The sequence below is a fragment of the Phallusia mammillata genome, chromosome 3, assembly GCF_965637545.1.
Source record: "Phallusia mammillata chromosome 3, kaPhaMamm4.hap1.1, whole genome shotgun sequence".
NCBI lineage: Eukaryota > Metazoa > Chordata > Ascidiacea > Phlebobranchia > Ascidiidae > Phallusia > Phallusia mammillata.
In genome coordinates, this window is record NC_137254.1 from 13,352,762 (window position 1) to 13,367,175 (window position 14,414).

The 14,414-nt window shown below is 39.2% G+C and overlaps 3 protein-coding genes across 3 annotated transcripts; 1 reads left to right on the forward strand and 2 right to left on the reverse strand.

Annotated features, from left to right (window-relative positions):
• Positions 1 to 4,068: 4,068 nt before the first annotated feature.
• Positions 4,069 to 5,660, forward strand: LOC145218954 (uncharacterized). Its single transcript, XM_080086370.1, has one exon. It carries the CDS (start codon positions 4,093 to 4,095, stop codon positions 5,638 to 5,640), a length of 1,548 nt encoding a protein of 515 aa, XP_079942496.1. The 5' UTR covers positions 4,069 to 4,092; the 3' UTR covers positions 5,641 to 5,660.
• A 2,309-nt stretch (positions 5,661 to 7,969) lies between these two features.
• Positions 7,970 to 9,918, reverse strand: LOC145218957 (G-protein coupled receptor GRL101-like). Its single transcript, XM_080086376.1, has one exon. The coding sequence runs from the start codon at positions 9,529 to 9,531 to the stop codon at positions 8,086 to 8,088; it is 1,446 nt and encodes a 481-aa protein (XP_079942502.1). The 5' UTR covers positions 9,532 to 9,918; the 3' UTR covers positions 7,970 to 8,085.
• A 247-nt stretch (positions 9,919 to 10,165) lies between these two features.
• On the reverse strand, positions 10,166 to 11,563 carry LOC145219578 (protein FAM200C-like). Its single transcript, XM_080086927.1, has one exon. It carries the CDS (start codon positions 11,561 to 11,563, stop codon positions 10,166 to 10,168), a length of 1,398 nt encoding a protein of 465 aa, XP_079943053.1.
• Between the last annotated feature and the right edge of the window lie 2,851 nt (positions 11,564 to 14,414).

A 14,414-nucleotide genomic window follows, 5' to 3' on the forward strand; every position in this document is an offset into this window, starting at 1 on the left:
TTGCGTCAAATGTTTTAATCTTTTATGTTTCAATCTTTTTACATTACAAATCTTTTATGTACATTAAAATCATATTACGTTTACAAACAATTCCAATAGTGTGGCCCCTACCTAACTTTAAAAAAATGTTTTTGGCCCTCAAAGAAGTGTAAGACCCCTGGCCTAATGCTTTTTTTAGTGGTTCGAACAATTTCGAACGCAGCTACTAAAGCTTTGCTCCATTTCTGCACAACTTACTTGTGCGAACAAAGCTTTTCTTCTTTGTTGTTGATAAAACACAACAAACAATCTTGCTTCAAAAACCTTGACGAGGACTTCGAGTCACTCTGTTAAATACTGAGCCTAACATACCGCGATTGTGCTCATGTAAACAATGCCACATATCTCACTAAATCCATGTTGTGTTTGGTGCTGTCTCGTACATCTTTTTTAGGTCGAGTGTGCCGCCGACAATTTAAAGCTCGTATGGTGCGACGTGCGTAAAAAAAGTTGCGGAGCACTGCAGTAGAGCAGGTAAAACTTGAGAGGGAGCCGATTCTTCATGACAGATATAATCTCCTGGCACTGCGATTGGGGAGCCATATACAAGCTCTGCTAAAGATAACCCACGGTAATTCGTCAAACCAGTTTGCTCCGGAAAGGCGAGCCATCAAAACACTTTTTTGAATGCTGGTGTCCGGAAAGGCAAACCATCAAAGTACTTTGAATTCAATTAATACGTTTGCTTGGGGATAAAGTTGTTTTCCAAGCAGTTGGCTTATCGCCGACCACAACTGAGAGGTGAACTGCGGACCATGATCATAAAATATGTGCGCTGGAATTCCAAAATGTGAAATCCAGACTGAATAAAAAGCTCTGGCACAAGTTAGGGTTAAGGATGGGAACTGCTTCTGGCCACCTAGTAAATCTATCTACTACTGTCAACAGGTATGCTTTGTTATGTGACGGCGGTAAAGGGCCAACAATATTAATATGTTCAAAACAAGAACGAGGTAATGGGTAATTCTCCAAAGTTAAGTGTGAATCTTAGATTTTTGGCAATCTGCACACTGTTTAACCAATAATCCTACTACTAAATCCTAAAAATTTTGAAGCTATCAGGTTGCGCGTCGTGCGTATTGGCGGATGTGACAGAGAGTAACATTGAATACTTTCTTTTGCCACGAAAGCGGTATGATTGATCGCGAAACCCAAGTGGAAGTGTCACACAACAGTGTTAAATCAGAGTTGCCAATATTTATGTCATCGAGCTTTAGGTTTGTAACTGCTGTACGGTATGACTGCAGTTCTCATCAAGTTGCGCATTCGCTATAGCTTTGTATTTGAAATCCAACATCACCTTACGAAAGTTTCTAAAATGGCGGATTACTAAATGCCAATAACTCTCTATCGAAGTCACTGTACTTCTGTTTCTGGTGGTCTAAGATGCCTGCTGAAAAATGCGAATGGCCACCAGCAACCTACAATATAAGCACAGCACCCACAGCTCACTGTGAGGCGTTGTCAATCAAAGAGGTTGGTGCAGGAGATATAGAGTGGTGAAGCAGTGTTGCTGTAGCAAGCGCCATTTGTTAGAAAAAGCTGCAAACATTGTGCTGTGTTTTGATTTCCTAGAAAGTGCTTGATACAATGGCACCACGATTTACGCTGCACCAGGAAGAAATCTGTGGTAGGTTTAAGAATGCTTTAAAGGGCCCCGGCAGCGGCGATGTGACTTTTTCTACATTTTAGATATTTCGAATTGCCAAAAATCAGGGATTCCGAATCACTAATTTTTTTGTCCTATGATTTCTCGTTTTCGAGATATTCAATCAAACAATGAGCTCTCGAGCGACACCTTGGTTTGATATGTAGCAGCGATTGTTACGTCACCTCGTACCAACTTCTAACAATGGCGTTAATCAGCTGTTGTTTTTGTTGCGTACATTTTTTTATTGTTTACAACTGATAAAATTAACGTAGTATACGTAGTTGACAGTTAAGCAATAAATAACAACTGTTTGCTTAAAAAGGTAGGTGTTTTGTTGTTGACAAAAGGTATTTTCCACGTAACAGAATTATTGTAGGTGTTTATGTACTAACTATGTACTAATGGAGGAGAGAAAATCATGCGTTTGCTGCCATGAAATCAGTAAGTGCAACAGCAGTTAGCCAAGTTCAACGAATATTCGAGTCGAATCTGCTTTCTATAAAAGCATATCCTGGATTTGAATCTATATGTCTCAACGTGTATTAGAAGCAGCATGTTATCGATTTAAACGTCAATCGGGAAATCATGATGAGGGTAATCGTCACGAGTAAGTTTTACTGTACTAACTACTAACATGCAACCAGCAACCTCTATGCGTTACAGGTATACTGCCTACAGAAAATTTGTTGAATGGTGCTGGGGAAGACTTCAGAGTTACGTTGCCAGACTGACAGCCACTTGTCAACTATAAGTTGTGAATTCCCTTGTGATGTTGCTGCACAACTATACATGTGGTTGCATATGCTTTTCACCCAAGGTCCCAACTCTTTGCAATAGGCTTTGTTAGAAAGTGCTGTCAGTTTCTTTTGGATTTCTGAATTGAAAACCATAAACACAAATATACTGGTGTATGCTCATCTTTTATTTCTATCATACTTGTAGCTAAATGCCAAACATAATGTTTTGTTTCTGACAATTCTTCACTAATGTATTTGATGATTTGTGGATGCCTGTCAGTCACAAAGGCTTTAATAAACAATCCTTTGCTTGTGATGTTTTCAATGCATCCCAAGAATCCTTCTTTTTCCATATCATTGCTGTTTGCCTCTTCATTGCTCTAGAAAATATTATGAAATTACCATCTGAATACATTAACAATAGCAACAATTTTATTGTTGCAAAGATCCATCATTGTGTACGTACCAAATTTAGCTGAGTGTCCAGGGAAATCTGCAGTCAATTTACTTCTGGTACACCATTTAAGAGGAAATGTTTCTTAAGAATGAGCATTCTACAGGGGAGATAGTACTGACCACCAAACATATCCTGTTGTTAGAAAAGTTACTGAAACTTTTAAAGGAAAAGCCAGTTAGCCAGCAATTTCCATGAGTCTCTCAAAGGCAAAACGGTTCTTGAAAAGGATGTCAACACTGAAAAGGAAGCTTTTTTTAAGGAACACCATTATTTCCAAAAAGACTTGCACTTGCAGTGATAGCACTAAATAGAAAAAAAAACAGTTTCTTGGTTGTCATTTGGAATCATATCAATTATTATACTCAAACTATAACTTTATGATTCATTTTGGTTGTAAAGAAGCACAAGGTTTAGTAATAAGTTTTAAATTTAAGTGACAGTGTTGTAATTTTCAAAGCTTGCAGAGTTTTGTACTTCAAAAAAGGAATTATAATTATAAGCTATTTACCACCAAATAAAGCAGCAAGTTTAGCAGGGCGGATATATACAAGGATAAGGAGAATTTGGGTCAAACAGATATACCCGGCAAACTGAGAATTCCGAAAATATCCAGACCACACAGAGATGATTTAAGTGAGGAGGCAACAGTGTATGTTGAGTTGATTGAAGCAAAACTCAGAAACCTCGGCCCAAGGGTTCGGGCGGCATACAACTTGCACAACAATTTGGCACCACCGCTCAGGAGAAGCCTCACTTTTTTAGCCACAGCAGTTCGCAATAGAACCATTGTTGTTTGCCGGTCTGACAAAGACGGCAAAATTGTAATAGTCTCTTTTAAGGACTACGATGCAATTATGAGAAGGGAAGTGGCTGACTATGAGTTGGTGGCTACAGACCCTCGCACTCTGGAAGTTATGGTAAAAAACGTAAAGACCGCGGCTGAACGATATGCCATTAGACTGTTCAACCTGTCAGTCATATCCAAGGAGTTGCTTTTTAGTACGGTTGGCGTCAAACAGTCGAGTAGTCGGTTCCACAAGGTTCCGGGCCCCACTGCAAAGCACTTCGCCAATACCAACCCAGCATATGTATATCCGCTGTTTAAAACTCACAAACTGCAAAAAGATGTCCTAAAGGAAGTGACAGCATTAGAGATCCCGGTCAGACTAGTACAAGTAGCAGGGAACACCTACCTCTCTCGCTGTACAATGCTTTTAGAATCTTTGCTTAAGCCAATTAGCATAGATTACTGTACCAAAGGTGTCAATGAATACTGCAAGGACACTCAAGACTATCTTAAAGCATTGGTTGCGTGGCAGTTGCAAACTAGGCAGTTGCATCAAGAAACACCGGAACTATTTATTGTGGCAGCAGATGTTGTCGGACTTTATCCTAACATCCCTAGAGATTTGATAACGAAGTCTCTTTCTCGAGCCCCTCGTCGTCACACTGCGATCCCGACCACGGCTCGTAAGTGCATTGTCGAATTTGTAATATTTACGATAAATAATGCAATTATACAGTACGGCGGAAAAGCATACAAACAGAAAGAGGGCATTGCCACCGGTGAGAACCATTCTGTTTCCCTAGCGAACATAGCTATGCACTATGTTGTGGAGTCGGTCGCCCCAGCAATAAGAAAAGCTGAGATATTTAAGAGGTACATCGACGATATTCTGTGGATTTCGTTTGGACGGGAAGCCACCAAGGAAATAAAGTCAGCGTTGCAAGCTGCTTTTCACAAATCCGGTTTAAAGCTCACATTTCGGGAATTTTCCAATAGAGATCGGAAAGGGAGTGTGGAATTTCTTGATGTTTTGCACTGCTATTCAAGTGTTACAAAGTTACATTTCGCCACCAAAGACCACGTGAAAGAAACAAGCAAACACCGTTGCTTCCTGCACGGAACTTCCCATCACCCTTCACATGTATTTCGGGGCATTGTGTTGGGTGAGGCCAGCAGATTAAGAAGGCTGAATGAGTTGGACAAAGACTATTTCACCAGTCTGGAACGACTCAGGGAAAAGTGCCAAAGATCTGCGTTTCCCGAACGCATTACAGAACAGTGTTTAAGTGTTTCGAAAACTTGGATGAAACGGTTCGCGTCACCAACTTGTCGATCCCGCAAACCAAGGATAGCTTGGGGTACAGCTTTCCCACAGGCCTTGAAGTTAACAGCTAAGGAAAGGGACTTACAACTTTCCGCGACTGTAGTTTATAAAAGAGCAAGTACCCTGGGGAACCTTCTGACTAATTACAGAAGCTTGGCCCATGCGCCAAAACAGCCCGTCGGCCAGTCGCGCCCTTGCGAAAAGTGTGCTTTGTGTGGCAATCATGGTAGTCATAAGAGCATGGTTTATAAACAGCGCAAGTTCACAACACACGGACAAGTTTTAGAATTGAAACAAGACCTGGACTGCAAGTGCTACGGCATATATGCGGCTACTTGCAACATATGCAGCGCGCAATACATTGGACAAAAAAAAAACCGGTTTAGCACCCGTTGGACACATCACAGATCCACATGGAAAGAACACAAAGTAAATGAGGAAAATGACAATGCAGCATTATTGCACCACTACGCCACAAAACACACAGCAGTTTTTTCAACACACCCCGACATAACACAATGTTTTAGCGTAACGTTTCTACAGCAGCCGGCACCTAAAGACCTGGATGCATGTGAAGCCAAGTGGCTTAAAATAACACAGGCCACCATCAATATTAAAAAAATGGTTTTACCTAGATTGCGCTGATCCGCAGAGTTATTTCTAATCTTGCGCGTGTCTGTTGATGTTATCTTTTTCCGTTTTACGCCTCTCACCTTTTCTCCTTTTTTCCGTCGTTGCGTCTGTTTTTTCGTCCTCGTTACATTTACGCTTTTGTGCTCGTGTAGACTGTGTTAACCAAACTAGACATAAATGCTTTTAGTGTTTTAAGTTTTTTACTATTTTATTTTGTATGCTTTTACATCTGTTCTCTTTTAATTTACCTTCGTTGTTTGCAGTTTTTAGAGACTGACGATGCCTGAATAGGTGAAATATATATCTCCAATATACCAACACAGTGTCTACTGATTTTGAGTCAGAAGCATTTGCTTCTTAATTAATCAAGTTTAGCAGTTAAGAAACTTACAAACAATTAATAGTTGTACACAAAAATTAAGAAAAGATGTTGAACAAACAAGTTCTGATGTAGGATATAGGTATGTGTATTGTTCTTGCGTGTTCTGCGACTTGCGCTTTCTGATTGTGCTAACAGCAATAGTCCAGCCGTTGGTTAGTTTGTTTTATTCAGCCACCAACAGTAATGCAATTTGAACGTGGCTTGACGTAGCGTGATTCTACGCCCAACCGAAATCGATTTGAATAATGTCAAGGGCTGGGGCGGCCCAGTCAACTGTGCCTTTTGCCCCGTGAGAACTTGGAACACACGGTATATAAACACATACCAAAACAACGACATTAAACTACGCACGTGTGATCTGTTATTGGCCTGGAGGTACAGAACGTTTCCATCCTGTCTCCAAAACATCAATTAGCAATTATATGGGATGTACCTCTGCGGTCTCACGCAATCAAACACTTAAGGTATATAAATCACGTAATGGGAAAACTTACAAGTCACGTCCGCTCTTACTCATAACGTCAATACGAATATTAGGTCATTTACGTTACATTAGTCTTCCTCCAAAAAGTGTTTTACATGAAACATTCACAAGAAAGAATTGCGAGACAACATGTGAAAACAATAATGACATATAAAAGAGACAACATTTGATTTACCACAACAAAACTGATACGCGTTAACAGTAAAATTTGTCATAGCTCTGGTTCGCCGGCCATCCGAAAGATCGTGAATCGGAACTCAGCAGTGGTATGGGAAATTCAAATGTCCTCCTTCATTGTGCCACATTCACATTTCTGCTACAATAAAATAAACAGCAGTACATGTACAAAACAGTTTGCTTTGTGCTAGAGCAAAATTTAGATGCAATTACAAATAACAAAACATCACTAAATAAATATCGCCTTTACTCTACGTGGTCAAAGTTATTCACGTAAATATGCTTCAGTAAGCAACATCGGAGGCAGCTATGGCCTAGTAAACATATCTGGTCTAGTGTCTAATGCATCATGTTTCCAATTGGGACGCCATCTAGCCAGTAAAGGTATAGCAACCTTGTAAAGTGTCATGGGAGAATATAAGTGCGAGGAAAAGCTCATCCCGTTAAAAAAATAGAGCATGTTGCTTGTAGACAATAAGGACTGGTGTAAAGCAGGTACGCGCGAGAAGCTAACGTATTTCTCAGAACCACGAAAAGTAATATTTTGTGTTGATCAGGCACAATTACTACCAAGAGCTAACTTTTCCCAGGTGGCATACTAGAGAATAAAGTGTCTCAACTCGCAAGTCGAAGTAAGTGTGTTAAAACGTGTAGTATTAGTACAGGTGTTCAATAGCAATTTTTCTGTCGAACTCAAAGAAATAGTCATGAAAAACTGAGTTTTGGCCCAATGGTCCTGCATCTCCCCTATACATGAAAATTGTGGCCCATTGCGATAAACAGTTGCACGCCCCTGGTTTAGTGCTATCCCTATTCATAGTGAGGTTAGTAGTTCAAATCCCAGGCAACTTCTCAGGGATCAATGTCTTGATTTTCTGTAGTTGATAGCAATTGGACCAAAAAGTTGCGTAGCTGATTTCAGTTCGGTGATTGTTTAAGTACTATTATGTAGCTTTGCTTGCTATCCTTCACCGATACTTATGTGCTCTTGGGAAAATGTGACTCTTGGAAACTACATGACAGTTTATACAGACTCTTTTAACTGTTACTAAACCTGGATATTTATGTGCGTATTGTGGTAAAACTTGTTCTTAATTGCAAAGTGGCTGTTTGTTCGACAAAAGGCAAAATTAGTTTCTATTCTGTTTTAAATGTAACTATCATTTTTTCTAGATTTAAAAATCAGACTTAACACCTGAAATACTTTTTACTATGTTTCTATCTCTCCTAACTTAGCTGTAGTCAAAATTATAACACAAACAAAAATATTTTGACATAATAATTCACTTTTTCACATGATTACATAACCATATGTACATGGCGAAAACCAGATCGAGTATAACAAGATTTAATAATGCGAAAACTGCATCATTTATTTGTGGGATATTTACTATTGTTTAAGTTGGTGGTTGCTTCATTCTCTGATCTCAATCACTCTGTCGCCTTCTTCACCTGCACGAGCATTGTATTTCACAGCTAAATCAGATAAGCGATTTGCAGATGCACGTAGAATGGACAATTTCTCCATCAACCATTTCTTTGCCCTGACAAGTTGATCTTCTATTGCTTTAGAGTAAAGCAAGGGATTAAGAGCGGTGTTGATTGGCAGCAACAGACAAGCACTCAACCCATATGCATCTGGTGGCATCTTGATTCCTCCAATACTCAAATATCCCATGACACAAATTGGAATCCAGCAACAGAAGTCGGTCAAAATCAACCTCGAGATTCTCGTCTGCATCTTGGAACTGACATCATTGCTTCTGGATCCTTTCATGTGGTTGCTCTGCTTGTAGATGAGAACATATGCAACCACCATGTAAATGAACATGAGAAAGTTAATTGTGATGAGGAAAGTTGAATATTCCCAAGCAAATTCACTGGTTGTGGCAAACAAACGTAGCATACAGACACTTGTTTCTCCATAATATCCAAACTCTCCTTGGATTGGGTTGCGAGGAAATGTTTCCTTAATAGTTTGTTTCACATCGTTCCAACTTTCTGGTTCTACACCGGTAATTTTTTCTGCAAGAAGTGACATATTCTCCCTGGAAACAAAATCACTTCCAAAAATGTTGTTTGGAAACCAAACATCAGTTGTATAATATTCTGAACTGACTTTAAGTAAAGGAATAGTTGCCAAAACAACAGCCGAAATCCAGCAAAACAATTCAGCAAGTAAAACTCTAAGAACACCTACACTTCGAATTGTAAATGGTTTAAAGGCTGATACAAGGCGAAAAGTGGTCATTGCTGCCATAGTCATGGCCGATGCTTCAGAAGAAACCACAGCAAGTGCTCCAAGTCCTGAACACAAACTACTTGATCTCCACCCCCTATCAAACAAACAATACGAGCCAGAAAATTGTGTTCCTTGCACTATAACTACAAGCAGATAAATTCCCATGAGGAAATCTGAGAAACAGAGGTTTAGAATGAAAGCACTTGTAATAATAAAAACATTTTTCTTTCTGTCTACATTCCATAAGCTGTGAGCAGTTGCAATAAACACAAACGGGTTTCCTCCCAAAGCCAATACAGCTGTTATCCAGAAAATTGCTCGGTATATTGGATTAGCAATCATTTCGTTGACATCTGCAAACGCGTCCCCAGCTAAGTTTACACATTCATCACTTCCGTCCGAACAATCGCGAATTCCATTCTGCACCAGTTTCTTTTCAACTGACATGGGTTGTTTGTTTGTGCAATAAAACCTTGTTTTTTTCACAACGGCATCTACTTTCATCAGATTCATTGTCGCAATCGATAATTCCATCACAAACAGTTTTTCTGTGAATGGAAACCCTATCTTTGCCTTTACAGTAAAACTGGGTTTTGTTGCATAGTTCAGGAAATTCATCTGAGCCGTCGTCACAATCGACTTTTCCGTCGCACTCCTGAGTTTTTTTTATGTTAATCTTTCCTTTTGAGAAACAATAAAACATATTGGGACAATTCACTTCACCATATAACCCCAGGTTGTCCTCAACTTTTCCATCACATAATAAGTTCAACAAAACTCTGGCTTCAATTCCCTTACCTAGCTGATCCTGAAACACACTTCTCAACCATTTGTTGTCAGTTCTCGCACACTGAAATATTTCGTCAAGTCCAAGGTGTTTAACATTTTCTGGTAAACACTGAGTTTGTTCCAAATTATCTGCAGACGAACAGTATTTTGTGTTTATTTGATCAACACATTGCACGTTTGAGTTGCACAACTTTCCACTTTGAACCAAACATACAGATTTATTTTGGCAATGCATCTGATTTGGTGTACAACCACCCCTTATATCAGTGGTTCTTAACCTTTTTTCCTTGCTGCACCCCTTTCAAATCACCAACCAATTTTCGCACCCCCTTCTGTAAGTGCTTAAATAACAAACACAATGTAATTTAATTTTTACTCAAGTAACTGATAGCACAGTAACACAATACCAAAGAAAAGAAATTGCAAAGGAAAGAACGAAATTACAGTAATACATTTTTGTGTCTCAGTGACTCTTTTGTTGTTGCTTCCCATTTATAATGAAATCAAATCTTGGAGTCTTGGTACAAAGTGCTACTCGCATGTCGTGCTGTGGGTCCAAACGATTTCTGTTTTTTGTTTTAATATGAAGCATGCAAGAAAATCTTGTTTCAGACAAATAACATGTTGCGAAAGGCACCAACACAGTAAGAGCCTTTTTTGCTAAAGCATGATATGTTTCTAATTGAGAGGCCCAAAAGTGCTCCAGGCTATTATCGGAAAATTCCATTTGAATGGCAGTATTGCTTCTCATGTCAATGAGATCTTCAATAAATTCGCTATTGTCATCAATATTTTCCAAATTCAGCTTGAAAGGATGACGGATCCAGTAGTCACAGGTTTGTAACTCTCCACACGAGAAGTAGCCATCAAACGCAGTACTAAGCGTTTGCTTCTCACATGCATGAATTACGCTGATTCCCTGTCCCTGTAAAGAGCGGTTGAGCTCATTAAGTGCTGTGAAAACATCAGCCAAATAAGCAAGGTTTTGAATAAATTTAGGTTCTTGAAAATATTTAGCCATTTCATTTCCTACTTTGCAGAGGAACTCCTTAATTTCATCTCGCAATTCAAACAGACGAGTCAGCACACGACCACGCGACAGCCACCTTACTTCGGTGTGAAATAAAAGCACGGTATGTTCCTTACCCAACTCCTCACAAAACAATTGAAACAGTCGGTGATTCAGTGCACGCCCACGAATCGTGTTCACAACCTTCACGCAAATTCGCAAAGCATTGTTTAGTTCCATGGGCAATGTTTTTGATGCAAGAGCGTGCCGATGAAGAAAGCAATGGGTAATTTTCAGGTTGGGAATTTCTTTTTTTAGTAATGCACCAAATCCTGATCGGTTGCCCAACATGGCTGGTGCTCCATCAGTGCATATCGAACCAATCTTGTCTAAATGAAGTTGGTGTTTCAGAAAGAATTCTTTTACCATATCAAATACGTCTTTGGCTCGCGATGTAGTTTTCAATGGTTGACAAAACAAAAAGCTCTCTTCAATTTCCTTGTTTTTCACATATCGGACTACCCCTATTAGCTGACTACAGTTTGACACGTCAGTGGATTCATCAACCTGCAGTGAAATCTTTACTGGACTCGCTTTTATGTCAGCAACAACCTGCTCCAGGATATCTTTACTCATATCAATGATTCGATTGTGGATAACATCATTAGATAAAGATACTTGCTGCAGATTTTTTGCAGCTTCCTTCCCAAGAACAATATCTGCCATTTTAAGAATACATGGCTTGATCAATTCTTCCCCAACCGTGTGGGGCTTCTTTGACTTAGCAATTTGGTATGCAGCTTCATAAGAAGCTCTCAATAAGGGTTTCTCTGATGGTGAAAATCCATACATAGGTAATGTTCCGGCACGATCAAATCTAGCTCTCTTGCTTTGCTCCCACCATGTCTGTTCTTGAAATGTTCATCAAGTTTCGATGGCTTCAAGTTTGCATTTGAGAACATAGTGCCGCACAGGACACACTGCGGACGTTGTGTACCATCTTTTTCGGTGATAAATGTAAAGCCATACTGAACATAGGCATCATTCCACTTTCGCTTTTTGGACATGTTGAAAACAAAGTTTGGTAATATTAACGTTTGGTCCAAATCAAAAATTCTAACCAGCCCTTTTTAAAAATTAAGTCTGCAACATATAAAATAGGCAGTCTTGTACGCGTCACTGAAATAAATTGCTGAAGTTAAACTCAAAACTGTGCTTTAACTGTCATTGCAACATGCCGACCGTTGGAGCAGTTTCGCGTTTTTCTCTCGACAACTGAACCTATCACACCACAGTACGGACTATAGACAACACTTCCGTTATTTATACACAAGCCTGTCAAGACATACTTTCGCATTCATTTTTACCTCATCAACACAAAAAAGTTGCGTTTGCTACAGCTTGATTAGCAGCAAGAAACTCACATAAACAAAGGACAATTGATCTCGTCTGTGACGTTACAGAGAAAATGCAACAATCACCAAGTTGAAAATCAAAACGTCAAACAAAATTTAACTCAGATATCCTGACTGGAGATTTCCGATGAAGAGAAATAATTGGCTAAATAGATGATCAACTTGTGAGTGTCAACAAAGAGTTGACGCCATTACTGTTTTAACGTACAACACTGATGATGGGTTTTTGTATTTATATAGAATAGACCTAACCAACCTTACTGATTCAGCATCCCCGCACCCCCTTGGAACAACATTTGAACTGTCCGTTGACAAAACAAAGATCAGATTTATCAGAACATTGAGCCACTGAATCGTAAACGTTAGGTTGAGGCAAAACACATAAACCCTGTCTAGATGATCCAGAGCATTTAAATCCAAATCCTGACTTAATTTCATCACTATTGTCACTACAACTACTAACTGAGTCACAAAAATCACTTAAAGCCCTGATTTTTTTGTTTCCACAAATGACATAATTCTGACAATTTCTTTGTATTTTTTTGCAGTTTGAAGAGACACAAATTACATTCTTGCTTTCACATCTGTTGATGTCATCAGCACATGATGGTTGGACTACTGTGTTGCACTCTGCTGGAAGTGTGGAATGTACAAGATACCTGGCAAGTTGTTCACTCTTACAAGTTGTGGCAAACATGGTACAAGATTGACATGTGAAGTTGGAAACTGAACAAAGTTCGTCACTTCCATTATAGCAATCAGTAAAATTGTCACCAATCCAGTCAAAAGGTATGCATCTGCCAGTAGATGGGCAATGTTTGTTACCAGGATCACACGGACATCTGGCATAAACTCCAGAGCAGTTACATGTGTAATGTGTCTCATCACTACGATCAAAACAGTCACGATTTCCATCACATAATAAAGATCGGTCAATACAACTTCCCTCTATACTGATATTGCATTGTTTTGTGCCAACACATGCACATTGAAACTTGTTAGCTGGACAAGTGCAATTAGCTTCATCACTCCAATCTCCACAGTCATTATATCCATCACATTGCCAGTCTTTGTTAATGCAACCACCTTGATCAGTTGTGCAGTTTTTTGTTTTGTAACAATCACATTCAAACTTATAAGCTGGACAAGTGCAAATAACTTCATCACTGCCATCTCCACAGTCATTATTTCCATCACATTGCCAGTCTTTGTTGATGCAACCAGATCCTGTTGTACAGTTCTTGGTTTTATAACAATCACATTCAAACCTATCAGCTGGACAAGTGCAATTAACTTCATCACTGCCATCTAAACAATGCATCCTTCCATTACATCGGTACCTCTCCCTCACACACCCAACAACACCTTTACAAGTTGTGTTGAAGCAGTCACACTGAAACTTGCCTTCAGGACAAACCTCACTATACTCGTCGCTCCAATCACCACAGTCGTTGTTCCCTATTATGTCATTTACATCCGACATCCCAATACATCCTGGTTTGTCCCCACACCGACCAAACTTGTGACAAGCACATTCGAACATTGAAGAAGGGCAGGTGCAGTTGGGACCGCGGTACGGCCACTCGCACACCGGGAGATTTTCCGGTTCTGTGAAAAAGATTGCAAAAATAAGTTTTACAGAAAAATAAAAAGATGCATGTTGGAAAAAAAAATCAGTTGAATTTGCTACAAAACATGTGCTATGAACTTTTGGATTGATTTTGATTGAGGTAAGCTTACTTGTATAAGGTCGAGGAGCGAGACTGAAATCCTCGCCCGGACATTCACCTTCCGCGCATCCGACGAAAAACAATAGAAACAATAACCACAGCATGTCTATGATTTCTATGTAGCAACTGTTAATATAAGATTTTAGTTTTTTTCTGTACTAAAACTCTTGTTTATTTCTTGTCTACCAAGGTAAGTGAATTAATTTACAACTAGAAAAAAATATACCCGGTTTTTTTTTTTTGCGCTTTAATGTTTGTGAGGGGAAGGCTTGGGTGGTCCATTTTTATTTTAAGTTAACGAACAAACTCATAATAGAGCTAAAATCAGAACCCGAATCAAAGATTTTTGCACGCGAAAAAGCAGATAAATCCTTTCTTAGCACATAATAAATTAAGGAAACCACCAGCATTTAATCTCTCAAAACGAATGATAAAATTGAGTCAAACTCGGACAAATTTGTTCATCATTTTTACCAAAACATTTGGCGAACACAAAATATTATGAACAAACCTGGACAAAATTATTTTATCTTCCGAATAGAAACCTACCCAACCTAA

Bases quoted from the DNA above. Each gene is read 5' to 3' on its own strand.
- LOC145218954 (XM_080086370.1), top strand. From the start codon at position 4,093: ATGCTTTTAGAATCTTTGCTTAAGCCAATTAGCATAGATTACTGTACC.
- LOC145218957 (XM_080086376.1), bottom strand. From the start codon at position 9,531: ATGAATTTCCTGAACTATGCAACAAAACCCAGTTTTACTGTAAAGGCA.
- LOC145219578 (XM_080086927.1), bottom strand. From the start codon at position 11,563: ATGTATGGATTTTCACCATCAGAGAAACCCTTATTGAGAGCTTCTTAT.